This window comes from Eptesicus fuscus, chromosome 7 (genome assembly GCF_027574615.1).
Source record: "Eptesicus fuscus isolate TK198812 chromosome 7, DD_ASM_mEF_20220401, whole genome shotgun sequence".
Lineage (NCBI taxonomy): Eukaryota > Metazoa > Chordata > Mammalia > Chiroptera > Vespertilionidae > Eptesicus > Eptesicus fuscus.
Window position 1 is genome coordinate 60,314,790 of NC_072479.1, and position 18,485 is coordinate 60,333,274.

General features: G+C 47.3%; 1 protein-coding gene across 1 annotated transcript; it reads left to right on the plus strand.

Annotated features, from left to right (window-relative positions):
- Nucleotides 1-216: 216 nt before the first annotated feature.
- Nucleotides 217-17,923, plus strand: DDX23 (DEAD-box helicase 23). The gene is made up of 17 exons (XM_008140621.3): nucleotides 217-288; nucleotides 5,940-6,148; nucleotides 6,505-6,609; nucleotides 8,036-8,129; nucleotides 8,238-8,303; nucleotides 9,087-9,225; nucleotides 9,483-9,616; nucleotides 9,774-9,886; nucleotides 11,549-11,692; nucleotides 11,790-12,015; nucleotides 12,311-12,456; nucleotides 13,181-13,358; nucleotides 14,089-14,331; nucleotides 14,753-14,904; nucleotides 15,114-15,222; nucleotides 16,256-16,430; nucleotides 17,059-17,923. The coding sequence occupies exons 2-17, from the start codon at nucleotides 5,940-5,942 to the stop codon at nucleotides 17,280-17,282; spliced, it is 2,457 nt and encodes an 818-aa protein (XP_008138843.1). The 5' UTR covers nucleotides 217-288; the 3' UTR covers nucleotides 17,283-17,923.
- Nucleotides 17,924-18,485: the final 562 nt, after the last annotated feature.

Genomic DNA, 18,485 nt, shown 5'->3' on the forward strand with positions numbered 1-18,485 from the left:
GAGCCTTTTGCGGGAAGCCTACCCACGGAAAACTCTTCCGCTGGCCGAATCAGATGTTTGGCGAACTACATTGCCCAGCAGACTCCGCGCCCCGGGGTTGACGCTGACGCCGTGCATTCTGGGATTGGTAGTTCTGGGGCTCTCGTGGGCAAGTGCAGCCCAGTATTAGGAACTCGCCTTCCCAGCTTGCCGCGCGGTCGTGGGGTGCATCTCGGCGACCCGGAAAAGGGAAAGATGGCGACTGCTCGGCGACGTTGAGGCCGCGTTGGGCGGTTCAGAGTCAGAGTGGTGAGTCCCGGGCGATGGTGGCGGTTCCCACGAGCTTGCACAGAGGGTGCGAGTGGAGGCACGGCGGTGGCCACTGCCTCCTGGACCAGGCGGGGAAGAACGCCTCAGAGAAAGGGCATGAGCCCCGAAAGCTCTAGCCGGCAAGAGCGAAGGGGCTCGGGCCCCAGAGGGTAGTGTTGGTTCTGGGGAGCGCAGGCCAGGTCCCATGGCACAGCATCTGTGATGCCCCCAGTCTGACCTTATTCCTTCTTGTTTTGAGTAGCCCTTGCTCCAGCCAAACTAGGACTCTGGCTTTTCTCCCAGAACCAGTCATGCTTTCCCGCCTCTGCGCCTTCTATATTATTTCTTTTTCCCGGAATGACTTATTTTCCGCACCCTCAATTACACATCTTTAAATTCTACCTATACTTAAATGCAAAAAGCCACTTCCTCTGCAGATGTTACAAATGAAAGGAAACTTCTTTGAACTCATGCAATAGATACTTCATCTGAGCCTTCATCTTGGTATGTGTCTCATAACCTGTATTGTTCTACAGAACAAACTTCCTGATTTCGTTTTGTAACTCTCACAGCACTCGCACAGTGCCTTGCATATAGTGGATGTTTGACAAAAACTTCAACAGCAACAACAGAAAGAATGTGCCCCTGCCCTACAAGAACTGAGGAACTCAAAGATCTGGAGATTTGTAAGGAAGGCTGCTGAAAGCAATGGCTAGGGTGTGCCCGCGATAAATAAGTAGAACTTATAATAAAAGCTGCCTATGTTGACTGTCTTCTCACTTCTCATTCTCTTCTAAACTCACTCCACTGAGGCTTCTACCCCAGTGCCATCGAAATAGCTCTTGTCAAGGTTACCAACCACCTCCATTTTTCGAAATTCAAGAGTCACCACTCCTTTACCTCCTAGTCTTACTCCACTTGACAAAGCTAACTACTCCCTCCTTGAAACGTGCTTTGGCTTCTGTGATTTCCAGATCATGGAAGTCCCGCGTTTCCTCCTTTTACTTTACCTTCCCCCACTCCTTTCTTAGTGACCTTAGCTTTTTTCCAGCTTTTCCTCTAAATGTTATAGTGTTCCAGAACTCAGCCCTGCATTCTCTTCTTGTTTGTTTTCTTCTTTAACCATGCTGCCTCCTTAAGTAGTGTAACTTAGTGTCCCATGGCTTTAAAAACTATCTATGTATCAATGACTTAAGTTTTTGTCTCCACGGTCTCTGTTCTGAATTCCAGAATTGCATTTTCAACTGCCTTCCTGCAATCTCCATTTGGTTTTCTTACTGACATGGCTAAAATGAAACGTTATTTCCCCCTAAATCTCCTCACTTCCTCTCCCCCAGTCTTTCCCAGTCACTAATGGCACCACGGACCACTAGGCTGCTCAAACCATAAATTTAGGAGCCGTGGTTGTGTCCCTTTCCCCTTTCTCCCTTTATTATTACTCAGTCCTGTCAGCTCTGCCTCCAAAGTATGTCCTGAAGCTGTCTACTTCTTTTCACCTTCATTGCCACTTTCCTAGAACAAGCCACTGTCATCTCTGGTCTAGACTACTATAATAGCATTCTCAATGGTTCTGTTTCCACTCTTTTTAAAATATATATATTTTTATTGATTCTAGAGAGGAAGGGAGAGGGAGAGAGACATAGAAACATCAATGATGAGAGAGAATCACTGATTGGCTGCCTCCTGCACCCCCCCCCCCCCCCCCCACTGGGGATGGAGCCTGAAATCTAGGCATGTGCCCTGACTAGGAATCGAACCACAGCCTCCTAGTACATAAGTCAGTGCTCAGCCACTGAGCCACACCAGCCAGACTCACACAAGTCTGTTTTTAATTGGCAAACACGCTAAGCTAATTCCTGCCCAGTCCCTTAATAATTGCTTTTACCCAGTAAGTTCTTTTACCTGTTTTTTTGTAGGCTCTCCTTTCCCATCATTCAAATCTCAGCTTACAGTGCATGTAAAAAATTCTTTCCTGCACTTTCTTGTCTCTTGTTCATACCGCTCCCCATTATATCTGTTTTATTCTCTTCATTCGTTCTTGTTACTATTTGAACTTATCTTACTACTTAACTGTTGTCTGCTTTACTGGAATTTAAGTGTTAGAGATCTGAGACTTCGTTTTGTTTATAGGTATATCTCTGGTACACAGAACAGTTTCTGGCACCTATCAGGTGCTCAGTTAATATTTATTGAAAGAATTAATGATGTCTAGGATGCTTTCTAGAGAAAATAGCCTTTCTTTTGGGGTGTTTTCTTAGGGCTGTACGTGGTAGAGACATCATTGTAATTTGATGTGCTGATATAGAACATTCAGTCATTTCTCAGGCAGTCGTGAGATAAAATGGGATGTTTCTCCACCTTTTGAAAGTGCTACTTGTTCATTTTTCTTTATAAGTTCTCCCTTTTTAAAGATATATGGCAGGGTATGACGTGGGAAAAGGGGGTTGTAAACTAAAGCTTAGGGGACTGATATTCTAGCTGAACCATTTGGGGCTAAAATAAGTTCTGAGAAATTTATCCCAAGTTAGGGATGGTGATGGTTGTGGTGGTGGTGGTGATGATGATGATGATGGGGTAGAGGCAGATTCAGACTTGCTGTTGTTTTAGCAAGTGAAGTGAAGTAGATTTTGTAGTCTGAAAGACAGCTGACAGTGTGGCAGTGCTCAGTGTTTCCCAGGCAAAAGGAAACGGGACTTAATTCCTGTGCAGACCATTCTAGGGCTGGGTAATGATCAAGACTGTGAAAATCTGAGTAGAGAATGCCAGTCAGAATGTCTATGACCTGTAGTTTTTGGTATCTACCTTTCTTCTTTTTTCTGAAATAATTATAAGTTTATAGGAAGTTGCAAAAAAAAAAAAAAAAAGTTCATGGAGGTCCTATGTACCCTTCAAGCTTTTCCCATTGTATAACTAGAAGTACCTTTCTGTTTCTCCAGTTAAATTTAGGTTTTCCTTGAAATGGTGACTATAATGCCAAATCTCAAAGTTAAACGGCCCTCCCCCCTTACGCGCTTTTTTTATGAGCTCAAGAGAACATATCCCCTTAGATGTTTGTGTGTTGACTGATTCTGGTGGGCTAGCAGGCCTAGTAGACTCCTAAGATAAGCAATACAGGATGTTTCTAGAGGTAGTAGTACACTATTCATTCACTAACATCTCTTTTAATAATCTTGCAGGCTAAATTTAAAAATAAGGTATATTAGTTATATACTTTTAAAAACGAATATATGCAAAAACTAACCACAGAAAGGCAATTCTAATATATAAAAACCCAGGGTTCGTAACATCCAAAATGACCGAAGGCTTGACCGACTGGAAGTCAGTGCTGGGTTGCCGTGGCAACCCAGCACTGACTGCTGGCGGCTGCAGGCACCATGACCTAGCACTGACTGCCGAGGGGGCTGTGGATCAGGCCTGAAGAGAGGCCTGGAGAGAGAAGCGGGGTCTGATTGGTAGCCTCCGTAGCAGCTGTTGATCAGCCCTTGCCTCTCTCTTTCTCTTGGGGCCTGGCCAGCATCAGCACCTCTCTTTCTCTTGGGCCTCTGCTGAAGCTGCTGATCAGCCCCGCCTCTCTGATCAGGCCCGTTGATAGGCCCGGAGACGCTGACTGACATTGAAACTGACCAATCAGAACCAAATCTGGGTGAAGTGTGAGGAGCCAATGGCTGCCTAGGAGGCAGAGCTTTTGACGCTGACTGGCATAGAAACCGATCAATCAGAACCAAATCTGGATGAAGTGCGAGGAGCCAATGGCTGCCTCGGAGGCGGAGTTTTTGATGCTGACTGGCATAGAAACCGACCAATCAGAACAAAATCTGGGTGAACTGCGAAGGCAGAACCTAAGATGGAGACTGAGGAGGGTTTTTAAGGGCAACAGCTGTTTAGTGTAAGGTGTAAGAAAGCAGTTCAATTTTTTAATGACCAGTTTGGCAGTATAGTGCATATGGCTGGCTATCAATCCAGATATAGGGATTATGTATTTTTGTCTGCCAAGCGCATCTCCTCCTGATGAAAAAGACTTTCCCCCCCATTTAAGCAATCCTATCCTATATAATCTATCTATACTACTAAAAGGGTAATATGCTAATTAGACTGGGTCGACCGGCCATCTTTCAGACATCCGACTTCCTTCTGGACAAAGCTATGGTGGTGGGGGCCAAGGCAGAGGCCAGCAGGGGAGGGCAGTTGGGGGCAAGATCAGGCCGGCAAGGGAGGGCAGTTAGGGGTGATCAGGCAGACAGAGGCAGTTGGGGGTGAGATCAGGCCAGCAGGGGAGGGCAGTTGGGGGTGAGATCAGGCCAGCAGGGGAGAGCAGTTGGGGGCGAGATCAGGCCGTCAGGGGAGGGCAGTTAGGGGCAATCAGGCAGGCAGGCAGAGAGGTTAGGGGCAATCAGGCAGGCAGGCAGAGGGGTTAGGGGCAATCAGGCAGGCAGGCAAAGGCAGTTAGGGGCGATCAGGCAGGCAGGCAGGTGAGCGGTTAGGAGCCAGCGGTCCCAGATTGCAATTGGACATGCCTCAAGGGGTCCCTGATTGGAGAGGGTGCAGGCTGGGCTGAGGGAAACCTCCCTGCCCCCCATGCACGAATTTTGTGCACCGGGCCACTAGTAGCCTATATAATAAAGAGGGAATATGCTAATTGACTGCCACGCCCTCACAAAGATGGCAGCGCCCACAGCCAATAAAGAGGGAATATGCTAGTTGACTGCTACGCCCTCACAAGATGGCAGCGCCCACAGCCACAAGATGGTGGCGCCCAGTCCCCTCAGCCCCGCTGGGGAGCGGCAGGCGCTGCGCACCTCACCCAACCAGAGTCCCCCAGTCCCCTCAGCCCTGCCTCATCCAGCCTCAGTCCCCCAGTCTCCTCAGCCCCGCCTCATCCAGCCAGAGTCCCCCAGTCCCCTCAGCCCCGCCTCATCCAGCTGGAGTCCCCCAGTCCCCTTAGCCCCGCCTCATCCAGCCGGACTCCCCCAGTCCCTTCAGCCCCGCCTCATCCAGCCGGACTCCCCCAGTCCCTTCAGCCCCGCCTCATCCAGCCGGACTCCCCCAGTCCCCTTAGCCCTGCCTCATCCAGCCGGACTCCCCCAATCCCCTCAGCCCCACAGGGGAAGGCAGTTGGGGGCAATTGGGCCAGCAGGGGAGGACAGTTGGAGGCGATCGGGCCAGCAGGGGAGGGCAGTTGGGGATGATCATGCTGGCAGGGGAGCAGTTAGGCGTCAATCAGGCCGGCAGGGGAGCAGTTAGGGGGCTATCAGGCTGGTAGCCGGAGTGGTTAGGAGCCAGCAGTCCCGGATTGTGAGAGGGATGTCCGACTGCCGGTTTAGGCCCGATCCCAAGGGGTCCCAGATTGGAGAGGGTGCAGGCTGGACAGAGGGACACTCCCCACCCCCATGCATGAATTTTGTGCACCGGGCCTCTAATAGTATAATGAGTAAAAGTGGGCCTCTGGAGCCACATTGCCTGGAACTCTGCCATTTACCACCTGTGTGTCCTTAGGCAAGTTACTTTATACACCTGAGCTTCAGTTTCCTCATCTATAAAGTAGGCATACTAATATATCTACCTCATAGGGTTCTTTTGAGATTAAGTACTTATATATAAACAGCTTAGAGCAGTACCCAGAACATAACAAGTACTCCTCTTACTCTTGACAGATGGCAGGAGAGTTGGCTGACAAGAAGGACCGTGATGTGTCACCTTCCAAGGAGGAAAGGAAGCGATCTCGGTCACCGGACAGAGAACGGGATAGAGACCGGGACCGGAAATCTTCCCCTTCTAAAGACAGAAAGCGGCATCGGTCAAGGGATAGGCGTCGAGGGGGCAGCCGGTCTCGCTCCCGTTCCCGGTCCAAGTCTACGGAAAGGTAGGGTAACTTTGTATGTCTGCTATGTGGAAAGGGAGAGTACATTTCGGACTTCTTCATTCCTGGTTCCTCTGATACCTCCAGGTTAGGAGGTATCTGTACCTAGAGACTCATTAGCACAAAAGGTCCAGAGGTAGCTCATCTGTTCGTATAGTCCATGTTCTGTCATTGCCATTAATGCTGAGCAGTGCAACTCTGAGCTATAAGGTCTTAGAACCCCTCATAACTTCCCCGAGAAACGATTTCTCAATTTGTAAAATTTTACTGGGGAGAAAAGATCATGGGCCTTCTTTGGGCTGCAGTGAAGCCCGATACTCTGGAAATATCCAGTGATTTCTTAAATTTGTTGTCTTCAGAGAACGACGGCACAGAGAACGGGATAAGGAGCGGGATCGGAATAAGAAGGACCGAGATCGGGATAAGGATGGGCACAGACGGGACAAGGACCGGAAACGATCCAGGTACCTGAGGGAATGAGAGGGCGCTTTAGGGGAATGCTCCCATCTCCTTCTCTCTGCATCTGAGTTTGGTCAGCTTTGTAAGAAGGTAAATTTTCCTTAGTGGATCCTATTGGCAGTTACTGCAGAGCTGCCTTTTTTATTTTTATTTTTATTTATTTTTATTTATTTATTTATTTATTTATTTTTAATATATTTTATTGATTTTTTTTACAGAGAGGAAGGGAGAGGGAGAGAGAGTTAGAAACATTGATGAGAGAGAAACATTGATCAGCTGCCTCCTGCACACTTCCTCCTGGAGATGTGCCCGCAACCCAGGTACATGCCCTTGACCGGAATCGAACCTGGGACCCTTCAGTCCGCAGGCCAACACTCTATCCACTGAGCCAGACCGGTCAGGGCTATTTTTATTTTTTATTTGAAAATATATTTTTATTGATTTCAGAGAAGAAGGAAGAGGAGAGAGAGAGAGAGAGAGAGAGAGACACCAATGATGAGAGAGAATCATTGATTGGCTGCCTCCTTCATGCCCCACACTGGGGATCAAGCCCACAACCCGGTATGTGTCCTGACTGGGAATTGAACCATGATCTCCTAGTTCATAGGTCGATGTTCAACCACTGAGACACGCCGGCTGGGCAGAGCGGTCTTTTTTAGAAGGCACGTGTCTTTAGAACATATAACAGTGAAGTCACAACTCTTGAGGGTCAGCTTGTTCTTAGAATTTAGAAATGAGTTTGAAAAGGTTACCAGCCTACAAAGCATTCCTTTAGCTCCACTGAACCATTCAGTTTTCTACCCAGGGTATACAGCATGTGTTTTTGGGAATAGCTTAATGCCCTAGTATCTTGATAGCTTTCTTCTGGAAACTTTTTATGCAGAGTTTTTATTTGGCCCCCAATATTACTTAGAATTCAGGGCAAAGGACAGAATTCTTACAACAAAGTTGTTTGAGACCTCTTGAAGATTAAATTTATAGCAGATGTGGGGAAAGGATTGCTGTAAGGAAAATGAGGAGGGGACATATATAGCAGTGTCTTGGAGGGGTGTATATGGGTGGCTGTGTAACTAAATTCACTATGTATTATAAAGCAGGATTTTTTCCCTTCAATGTGCAACTGCTATTTGTATAAAATACTTTTGATGTCAAAATATTTGGAAATATTTTGAAGTGAAGACCCACTTGCCAGAAGAAATTAGTTTCAGAAAAGGAGATTCAGGTAGATTGGGACCAAGACAGGGCCATCATTATGTTTCAGAGCAGGCAGTGACCATGCCTGCAAAGGAAGTGTCCGTTCCTGTGTGTGACCATGGGCCAGTCTCGCTGAGTCATGGGAAAACTTCCATCTTCTTTTTGGGGTCAGCCTGAACCTCATTCAGGGGCTGGGGTAAGACAGCAATAGACCTTTTCTGTTCCTTTTTCTTAAAGTTTATCTCCTGGACGAGGAAAAGATTTTAAATCTCGGAAAGACAGAGACTCTAAGAAGGATGACGAGGATGAACATGGTGATAAGAAGCCTAAGGCAAGCAAGAGGAAGGGTTTCTCATTTTCCTCTTGAATTCAAGCCCAATTTTGTGATCTTCAAAGGGATAGAGCCTTTATGTCCTGAAGTCCTGTGTTTTATCTTCAGGCCCAGCCATTATCCCTAGAGGAACTTCTGGCCAAGAAAAAGGCTGAGGAAGAAGCTGAGGCTAAGGTAAGAACTTGAGGGTCTGTGTTAGTTGGCTGGGGCTGCCATAAGGAAACACCACAGCCTGGGTGACTTAAACAACAGAAATGTATTTGCTCACCGTTCTGGAGGCTGGTTGTCTGAAATCAGGGGGCAGCAGGGCTGTTTCTTCGGAAGCCTCTCTCCTTGGTTTGTGGATTAATGTCTTCGTCTTCACATGTTCTTCCCTCTGTGCATGCGTATTCCTGGTGTATGTGTGTCCAAATTTTTAAAAAATACATATTTTTAAAATAGATTTTTATTGATTTCAGAGAGGAAGGGAGAGGAAGAGAGAGACAGAAACATTGATGAAAGAGAAACATCAATCGGCTGCCTTCTACACACACCCTACTGGGGATTGAGCCCACAGCCTGGGCATGTGCCCTGACTGGGTGGGAATCGAACCAGTGACCTCCTGGTGCATGGAGTGATGCTCAACCAACTGAGCCACACCAGCTGGGGCAATTTTTTTTTTCTTATAAGTACACTAGTCAGATTGAATTAGGACTTACCCTAAAGGCCTCGTTTTACCTTCAATGCCTCTTTAAAGGCCCTATCTCCAAATACAGACACAGTTTGAGGTACTAGGGGTTATGGCTTCCATATATGCATCATGAGGGGACAAAATTCAGCTCATAACAGGATCCTAAGCCTGTTTGTGTTTTTCTTAACAGGTTTAATGCCTGAGCAAATATTTTTGAGCTCCCTGCCATCTCCCAAACATCAGTGGTGTTCTAGATCCTTTGTTTACAGTTCCAACCTATTTTGTAGCCCAAGTTCCTGTCCAAAGCAGAACGAGAGGCTGAAGCCCTGAAGCGACGGCAGCAGGAGGTGGAAGAGCGGCAGAAGATGCTTGAAGAAGAGAGGAAGAAAAGGAAACAGTTTCAAGACTTGGGCAGGAAAATGCTGGGTTCGTTTTCCTACCCCCTGTAGCCCCTGGATGGGATAGAAACGGGTGGGATGGGGTAGGAAGAGCTAGAAACTTGTTCTGTAGTTTGGAAGAGGAAAGTATGCGGGAAGTTTATAAGAAAATCTGTTATATCTCCCATTTCCCTTGTCTCATAAATCTCCCTTTTTTCTCACTTGGTGTCCATTGTCTGGGTCCTGCCATGCTCTTTTTTTGTTTCCACTGAGCTCTTCTGCAGCTTTGCTTTCTTTGGTCTGCAGAAGACCCTCAGGAACGAGAACGACGGGAACGCAGGGAGAGGATGGAACGGGAGACCAATGGAAATGAGGATGAGGAAGGGCGGCAGAAGATCCGGGAGGAGAAGGATAAGAGCAAGGAACTGCATGCCATTAAGGTGCAGGCCTTGGTTCTGTTTTCACCACCCCCCCCCCCCCCCCCGCGCTCCCCCGCTTCCCACACACAAATGAGCTTTAATTATTTAGCCATTCTGATCTCTGCATGCGAGCTTTGGGCCTGAAGCTTGATGGGCTCTGTGTTTTGTCTGTGGGCAGGAGCGTTACCTGGGTGGCATTAAGAAGCGGCGCCGAACGAGGCATCTCAATGACCGCAAGTTTGTCTTTGAGTGGGATGCATCTGAGGACACATCTATCGACTACAACCCACTGTGAGTGGCTTCAGGCCTAAACTAGATCTTTTTATTTTTAATTACAGTTGACATTCAATATTCTGTTAGTTTCAGGTATATGGCATAGTGGTTGGACATTTACGTAACTTTCAAAGTGATCCCCCCATAAGTCTAGTACCCACCTGAGACCATACATAGTTATTACAATAGTATTGACTATATTTTCTATGCGCTACTTTACATCCCATGACTATTTTGTAACTGCCAATTTGTACTTCTTAGTTCTTTCACCTTTTTCACTCATGTTCCCAAACCCCCTTCCATCTGTCCCATCAGTTCTCTGTATTATGAGTCTGTTTCTGTTTTGTTGGTGTATTTATTTTGTTTTTTAGATTCCACATAAAGTGAAATCATATGGTAGTTGTCTTTCTCTGTCTGACTTATTTCACTTAACACAATACCCTCTAGGTCCATCCATGTTTTGCAGATGGTAAGATTTTATTCTTTTTTATGGCTGAGTAATATTCAATTGTATATGTGTACCACATTTTCTTTGTCCAGTTGTCTATTGATGGAAACTTAGGTTGATTCCGTATATTGGCTGTTGTAAATAATGCTGCAGTGAATATAGGGGTGCATGTATCTTTTCCAGTTAGTGTTTTGGATGTCTTTGGATAAATGCTCAGAAGTAGGATTGCTGGGTCATATGTTAGTTTTATTTTTAATTGAGGACTGCCATACTGTTTTCCATAGTGGCTACATCAATTTGCAATCCCACCAACAGTGTACAAGGGTTCCCTTTTGTCTACATTCTCCCCAATACTTGTTATTTTTTTATAATAGGCATTCTGACAAATGTGAGATGATATTGTGGTTTTGATTTGCATTCCCTGATGATTAGTGATGTTGAGCATCTTTTCATGTGTCTATTGCCATCTGTATATTCTCTTTGGAGAAATGTCTATTCAGGTCCTCAGCCCATATTTTTACTCAGATTGTTTGTCTTATGGTGTTAAGTTGTATGAGTTCTTTATATATTTTATTTATTTATTTTTCAACAACAAACATTTCTTGCAATTCTGAAAGCTGAGAAATCTAACATCAAGGATTCAGGGTATCTAGTGTTTAGTGAGAATAGTATTCTTTTTTTTTTTTTTTTAAATATATTTTATTGAATTTTTACAGAGAGGAAAGGAGAGGGACAGAGAGCCAGAAACATCGATGAGTGAGAAACATCGATCAGCCGCCTCCTGCACACCCCCCACCGGGGATGTGCCCGCAACCAAGGCACATGCCCTTGACCGGAATCGAACCTGGGACCCCTGAGTCCGCAAGCCGACGCTCTATCCACTGAGCCAAACCGGTTTCGGCAGAGAATAGTATTCTTGATTTGTACATGAATCTTCACATGGCAGAGAGCCTCAGTTCTTTATATATTTTAGATATTAGCCCCTTGTCAAATGTATTATTAACGAATAACTTCTCCCATTCCGTAGTTGTCTGGCAGTTCTAGAGAGAAACTGTGACTGTAGAGATAGGATTAAGATAAGCTAGGATGGGGAAATTGGTGAACTAGTATTAACCCAATGCTCTGGGTGAGGAAAGACCCTGGCTAGGAAGGGGAATGTACGTATTGGTAGTCTGCCCTTCCCTCCTGCTGCTGTAACAGCTCCTTTTCTTCCTCCTCTGTCCCAATCCCAGGTACAAAGAACGGCACCAGGTGCAGTTGTTGGGGCGAGGCTTCATTGCAGGCATTGACCTAAAGCAGCAGAAACGAGAACAGTCACGTTTCTATGGAGACCTAATGGAGAAGAGGAGGACACTGGAAGAAAAGGAGCAGGAGGAGTGAGTGGTCAGGGCTGGGGTGGTTGGGCACAGCCCAGAGTGTACAGAAAGGAGTTGGGGGAACTGATCCCACTTATTCCTCATGATCCTGCTCCAGGGCAAGACTCCGCAAACTTCGTAAGAAGGAAGCCAAGCAGCGCTGGGATGATCGTCATTGGTCCCAGAAGAAGTTAGATGAGATGACGGACAGGGACTGGCGGATCTTCCGTGAGGACTACAGCATTACCACCAAAGGTGGCAAGATCCCTAATCCCATCCGATCATGGAAAGACTCTTCTCTGCCCCCACACATCTTGGAGGTCATTGATAAGTGTGGCTACAAGGTAAGGAGGGACAGATTGCTTCAGAAGACCTGGCATGTTCCTATGTTGTAGGGGATACAAACTTTGTGCCTTGACTGTTGGGTGCCTTCGCTGCCAGTGGGCACCAAGGTGATACTGTCTATTACTTCCTGGTGGAGCTATTGGCCTTCAGTGATTGTGTTTCTTCTCAGGTCCCCATTCCTGTGAACCAGGCTTGGTGTCCTCCCATTGTGCTCGCATATGTGCCCACTCTGTCAGCAGCAGCCCAGGTCGTATAATTCTGCCTGTACCCATTACTCTCTCTGGGTCACTGCAGGAACCAACACCTATCCAGCGTCAGGCAATTCCCATTGGGCTTCAGAATCGTGACATCATTGGTGTGGCCGAGACTGGCAGCGGCAAGACAGCAGCCTTCCTTATTCCGTTGCTGGTCTGGATCACTACTCTTCCCAAAATTGACAGGTGGGGTCATCTGTTAACAGTTGGAGTGGTTTAACTGGGTAGGGATGGTAAAAGTGGCAAATGAGTGTTTGGTTTTCTTTTTTTTTTTTCTTTTTTAAATCTTTATTGTTGAAAGTATTACATATGTCCCCTCCCCCACTCCCCCCGCCATTAATCCCCTCTAGCCTGCCCCCATGGTTTCCTTTCTTTCTTTGTAAAAATGTTTTTATTGATTTTAGAGAGGAAAGGAGAGGGAGAGATAGAAACATCAATGATGAGAGAGACTCATTGATTGGCTGCCTCCTGCATGCTCCCTACTGGGGATCGAGCCTGCAACTCCGGACATGTGCCCTGACTTGGAATCGAAACATGATCTCCTGGTTCATGGGTCGATGTTCAACCACTAAGCAACACTGGCTGAGCTAGAGTCTCTGATATTTCTTTTTTTAATCTTCAAACATTTTATTTTATTTTTTAATCTTTATTGTTGAAAGTATTCCACATGTCTCCTTTTTTCTCCCATTGACTCCTGATAGCTCACCCCTGCTCCAGGCCTTCACCACCCTATTGTCTGTGTCCATGGGTTATGCATATTGGAGTCTCTGATTTAAGGGAGATCATTGCATCCTCTTCCCACCACCCTCTCCATTTCCATAGCTGCTCTTAAGTGTGACTTTGTCTTGCTCCTGTTTGTGGCTGCATGAGAACCAAAGCTCATGAAATTGGGATGCCCCATTTACCACAGGATCGAAGAGTCAGACCAGGGCCCTTATGCTATCATCCTGGCCCCCACCCGTGAGTTGGCTCAGCAGATTGAGGAAGAGACCATCAAGTTTGGGAAGCCACTAGGCATCCGCACTGTGGCTGTCATTGGCGGCATCTCCAGAGAAGACCAGGGCTTCAGGCTGCGCATGGGTTGTGAGGTTTGTTCACCTGGCCAGCAGCCAGCCCACCATTTGGGCTGTGCTGTTTTTTTTTTTTTTTCTAGTTTCTGCCACAGACGTTCAGTCAAACGAAGAAGAGGGCTGGTTTATATAGATGTACTACTGTTATTGAGAACTTATGCTCCAGGGATTGTACTGTGCATGTCAGTAATTCTCACAACCATATGAGAGCACAGAGGGGAGCGTCCATTTTACAGATGCAGCTGAAGCTCCAGTTAATAACTTGTCCAAAGTCGCACAGATGGCAATGGGCAGAGCTGAGATTCATATCCAAATCCTGTGCCCTTAATCACTGCCAGACCAAGTCATTGACTTTGTGTGTTGCCACCTTTCAGGCTAGGGAAGGAGAGCTTTTTATAACAAGTCTGATATAGGAATTGAGTTTGCTGCAGACTTCTTAGCGTATTATTTTATATAATCCTCTTCACGATATCTCTTAGTCTCTCTAAAAAAATTCCTTCTGATTTTACCTCCTCTATCTAATCTCTCTATTTTATTCAGAGACTCCATTCATTCTTGAAAAAATGCAAGATAGCAACAAGTAATTTTGTGCCAATTCTCAGGAACCTTCACTGCCAAACATAATTAGAGGTTAGGGTCTAAATTTCTTAGCATTGGAGTTCTGTTGTCCAAGTGAGTGGATAGTACACAGAAGAGAGAAGAAGGGTGTATCTGCTGGGGCTACATATGATTCTACTGTACTCCCTAGATTGTGATTGCTACCCCAGGACGTCTGATTGATGTGCTGGAAAACCGCTATCTGGTGCTGAGCCGCTGTACCTACGTGGTTCTGGATGAGGCAGATAGGATGATTGACATGGGTTTTGAGCCAGACGTCCAGAAGATCCTGGAGCACATGCCTGTCACCAACCAGAAGCCGGACACGGATGAGGCTGAGGACCCTGAGAAGATGTTGGCCAACTTTGAGTCAGGAAAACATAAGTACCGCCAAGTAAGGCTGCTTCCCTGGGTTGGGGAGATTTGGGCAAGTTGGCAAACCTGCGCTAGGGCCCTTCTTGCCTTACATGGGCTCAGAGTACATGTTTCCAAAATGGTGAGGCCTGCCAGATGCAGTCCTCTGACAGTTGTAGCCGTTTAGCTTAACCCTGGAAAAATGATCCCAAACAGTCATGGTACTGCCTGCTATAGATGCTAGCCAGTGCTCTCAGCCCTTCTCAGCATCATGAGATGCCAAGTTCAGGTACTAAGGAAAGAAGTGGGAAGGCAAAGGACACTATTTCCTAAGGTGGTGGCTATGAAAGTTTACACCATGGTATATTAGATTCTTCAGCCTGGGCTGTACTGCCTGTGGTGATGGTAGGATATGTGATTGTATCTTCCTGGGCCCAAGGCTGAGCGTCCTGTTTTCCTAGACGGTCATGTTCACGGCCACCATGCCCCCAGCCGTGGAGCGTCTGGCTCGGAGCTATCTTCGGCGACCTGCTGTGGTGTACATTGGCTCTGCAGGCAAGCCCCATGAACGTGTGGAACAGAAGGTCTTCCTCATGTCAGAGTCAGAAAAGAGGTATGGGGACAGCTGGGCCAGGGGAAACAGCGTGGAGAAGGGGCCTTTTTCAGTGGGAGTGGTGGCTGAGGGGCAATTGTTCTGCCTTGTTTTCTTGTTCAGTGCCATGGGCATTGAAGAGCCTGGAATTGATGTTTGTAGATCAGGGTTGGGCATTTCACTTGAAGCAGGAGGTCGTGTGCATCTCGTTTTTCTCCTCTTCTCCCCAGGAAAAAGCTGCTGGCAATCTTGGAGCAAGGCTTTGACCCACCCATCATCATTTTCGTCAACCAGAAGAAGGGCTGTGATGTTTTGGCCAAATCCCTGGAGAAGATGGGGGTGTGTCTGGCAGGGGAGGGCAAAGTCCAGTCTCTCTGGTGTTGCTTTCTGAAATTAGAGGGCCCGTCCTAGGCTCCTGTTCTCAATTTTCACTCATTTTTGAACTTCTCCAGTACTGAACAAGTCAGGCCAGAGGGAAAAGGGAGGTGTTATGGAGATAGGAGGACTATGACTATCCATTCCAGTAGTGCCTGCTAGAGCTCCCTTGGGTCTCCCTCCAGGCGGGCTTGGGCCAGGGAAAGTTGTTTGTTTATTTTTGTGTGTTTTTGTTATATATATATTTTTTATTATTTAAAGTATTACAAATAATAGTAAATATGTCTCCTTATTTATTTATTTTTAAATATATTTTTATTGATTTCAGAGAGGAAGGGAGGAGAGAAACATCAGTGATGCGAGAGAATCATTGATTGGCTGCCTCCTGCCCACCCCCTACTGGGGATGGAGCCCACAACCTGGGCATGTACTCTGACCGGGAATCGAACCATGACCTCCTGGTTCATAGGTCGGCACTCAATCACTGAGCCACACTGGCCCAGCTAGGGAGAGGTTTTGAGACACGTATTCTGGCAGGGTCTGAGGATGTGGAATAGGATGGGTCAAAACAAAGTTTGTTGTGTTTATGAATGTTTGGGAGAGGGGATAGTGTGGTCAGGAGGGAGATGTTGATCATTGTCTCAATACTCAATGTTTAAACTTCCTTAAACTTCTTGGTCTCTGCTTTCTACCCTCATCTTTCACCCTCATCCTCTCTGACTACTTCTAATCTGTCTCCATATCTCACCCCTGATTTTACCTTTGACTTTGCCCTGGCGCTCTCTGCCATGCCACATCCTGTTCTCTCCCACCCATTCTTCAGCTCACTTGTACTCTCCTTCTTTCAATTGCACTCATTCTTTCTCCTGCCTCCTTTCCCTTTTCCTTCTACCCTGCTGCTCTCTGAAACCCTCCCTCTCTGTCCCTACTCCCTCTTAACTTCTGTATCTTTCCATGATTCCATTGCACTTTCTTCACCTCACCATTCTCCCAACAGTACAATGCTTGTACATTGCATGGTGGAAAAGGCCAGGAGCAGCGAGAATTTGCACTGTCCAACCTCAAGGCTGGGGCCAAGGACATTTTGGTGGCTACAGATGTGGCAGGTCGTGGTATCGACATCCAAGATGTGTCTATGGTGGTCAACTATGATATGGCCAAAAACATTGAAGGTAAGTGTGAGGAAAGTGGCTGCAACCTGGGGAAAGGGAGACTCCTTGTATCATTCCCCTTGAGTTGGGGTGCTACTGCCATCTCTCACAGCTGTCTCTCAAATGGCGTGTCCCAGTGAGAAGAGCTACTCTTTTTTTAAGATTTTAAAATTGATTTGTAGAGAGGAAGGGGGACTGGGTGGAGAAACATTGATTGAGAATGAAACATCAATTGGCTGCCTTCTGCATGCCCCCTACCTGGGATTGAGCCCACAACCCGGGCATGTGCCCTGACCAGGAATGGAACCAGCAACCTTTTGGTGAATGGAATGACACCCAACCAACTGAGCCACACTGGTCAGGGCGAGCTCCTACTCTTTCTCTCATGTGGGTGTGTTGTCCCAGCACCTGGGGGTAGCACACTGTGTTTGGGGAGTGGAAGGTAATGGAACTTGGCCCCTCAGTCTTAGTGTGGTTGGATGACCCCATCAGTAGTAGTTGTGGGTACTGCAGGTTCAGGTAGTATGAGCTCTATTCCTGCCTGTGGAGGTGTGGGGGGGACGATGCCTTTATAAGTAGAGGCTTCAGACACTGCTCACCGGGCATCTGGCCTGGTACCCTGAGTAACGTTCCTCTCCCGCTTCCCCAGATTATATCCACCGCATTGGCCGCACGGGACGAGCAGGCAAGAGTGGTGTGGCCATCACCTTCCTCACCAAAGAGGACTCTGCTGTGTTCTATGAGCTGAAGCAAGCCATCCTGGAGAGCCCAGTGTCTTCCTGCCCCCCCGAGCTAGCCAACCACCCGGATGCCCAGCACAAACCAGGCACCATCCTCACCAAGAAGCGCCGGGAGGAGACCATCTTTGCCTGACACAGCACTCTTCCCACCGTTTAAGGGCAGGCTCCGAAGCCTGTTCTTCAGGACCCTCACATCTCCCTTTCCAGGTCCTCACTCTTATGGGGGCTTAGGAAAAACTCAGACTGCGTGGCTAGACCCTCAGGTTTGACGGCCTGAGTGTGGGCTGCGAAAGGAGGGAAGCTGCTGCAGGAGACCGGGAGAACAAATTACCATAGGTTTGGGCCCAGCTCTGCCCCTCTGGCTGACTTGGGGATTGCCAGTTTCCGGGGCAGCCAATGGCATTGCCTCCCAGGCTGCTGGGAGGGTTTCTTCGGCACAGACTTGACTGCATAAGTGGCAGCAACATTGTTGCCCTAGATGACCCAGGGGATCCGGCACTGCGAGGATTATGAACCTTGGACTCTTACTGTCATTTTGATAGCATTTGCCCTTTTGGATGATAAAACAAGGCGAGAGCCTTGTTTAGAGCTGTGCACGGCCCCTATGCCAAGGGGTGCTGTGCACTCTAGGCATCCCTCACCCAGGGAATTTTTTTAGATACGGGACAGGGTGAGCCGGCTGTGTCCATCTTGAAGTCACTGAGTAAAATTTCTGTTTTCTATTCTCTGAAAAGATGAGTTTGTATGTTCTGAGAATAAATACATGAATATTAAGGCTGTGTCTAGTTCTAGCTAACTTCATCTCCCAGGGGCTCCCTGCTACCACAGAAGACAGACTTGGGAGATGAAAGAAAACCACATCTGTAGCAGAGCCTAGGATCTCAGCTGATAGTCTGTCTACAGGAGGCACTGAGGGGGTTGGAAAAGCCATGACACCAGTGTCCTAATGCATCTTTCCTCCCCTTCTCTAGCCTCACTGAACGTGTAGCTCTGGCCTGGATACCCCTGGGGAGCTTCCCACAGGGTGAGAAAGGAAAGCAGTTGTGAAACTGGCAGGTGAGGCACAATTGGGACCACTCTCGTCCCCGATGCTGTGTGCCTGACACCCAGCTTTTCGTCTCTTTGCTTGTGGCTCCCCAGTTGCTGAGCTCACTGCTCACGGGAGGGGGTGGAGATGGGTACCAGGAGCCTCGAGGAGTGATGAGTTAGGTTGTAGAAAGAGGGCTGCAGGGCCTGGGTCCTCCCTCAGTACCATCTTATTCCTGTTCTTCCTTACTCTAAAATTGTTGGGCAAATACATGGCGTTCAACTTGTAGCTACAGGGTCTGAGGCAGGG

Excerpts from the sequence above, each read along its gene's own strand:
- DDX23 (XM_008140621.3), top strand. The coding sequence starts at position 5,940 with ATGGCAGGAGAGTTGGCTGACAAGAAGGACCGTGATGTGTCACCTTCC. Across the intron at positions 11,693-11,789 it reads GAAGAAAAGGAGCAGGAGGA|GGCAAGACTCCGCAAACTTC; the intron begins GTGAGTGGTCAG and ends ATCCTGCTCCAG. Across the intron at positions 14,905-15,113 it reads ATGTCAGAGTCAGAAAAGAG|GAAAAAGCTGCTGGCAATCT; the intron begins GTATGGGGACAG and ends TCTTCTCCCCAG.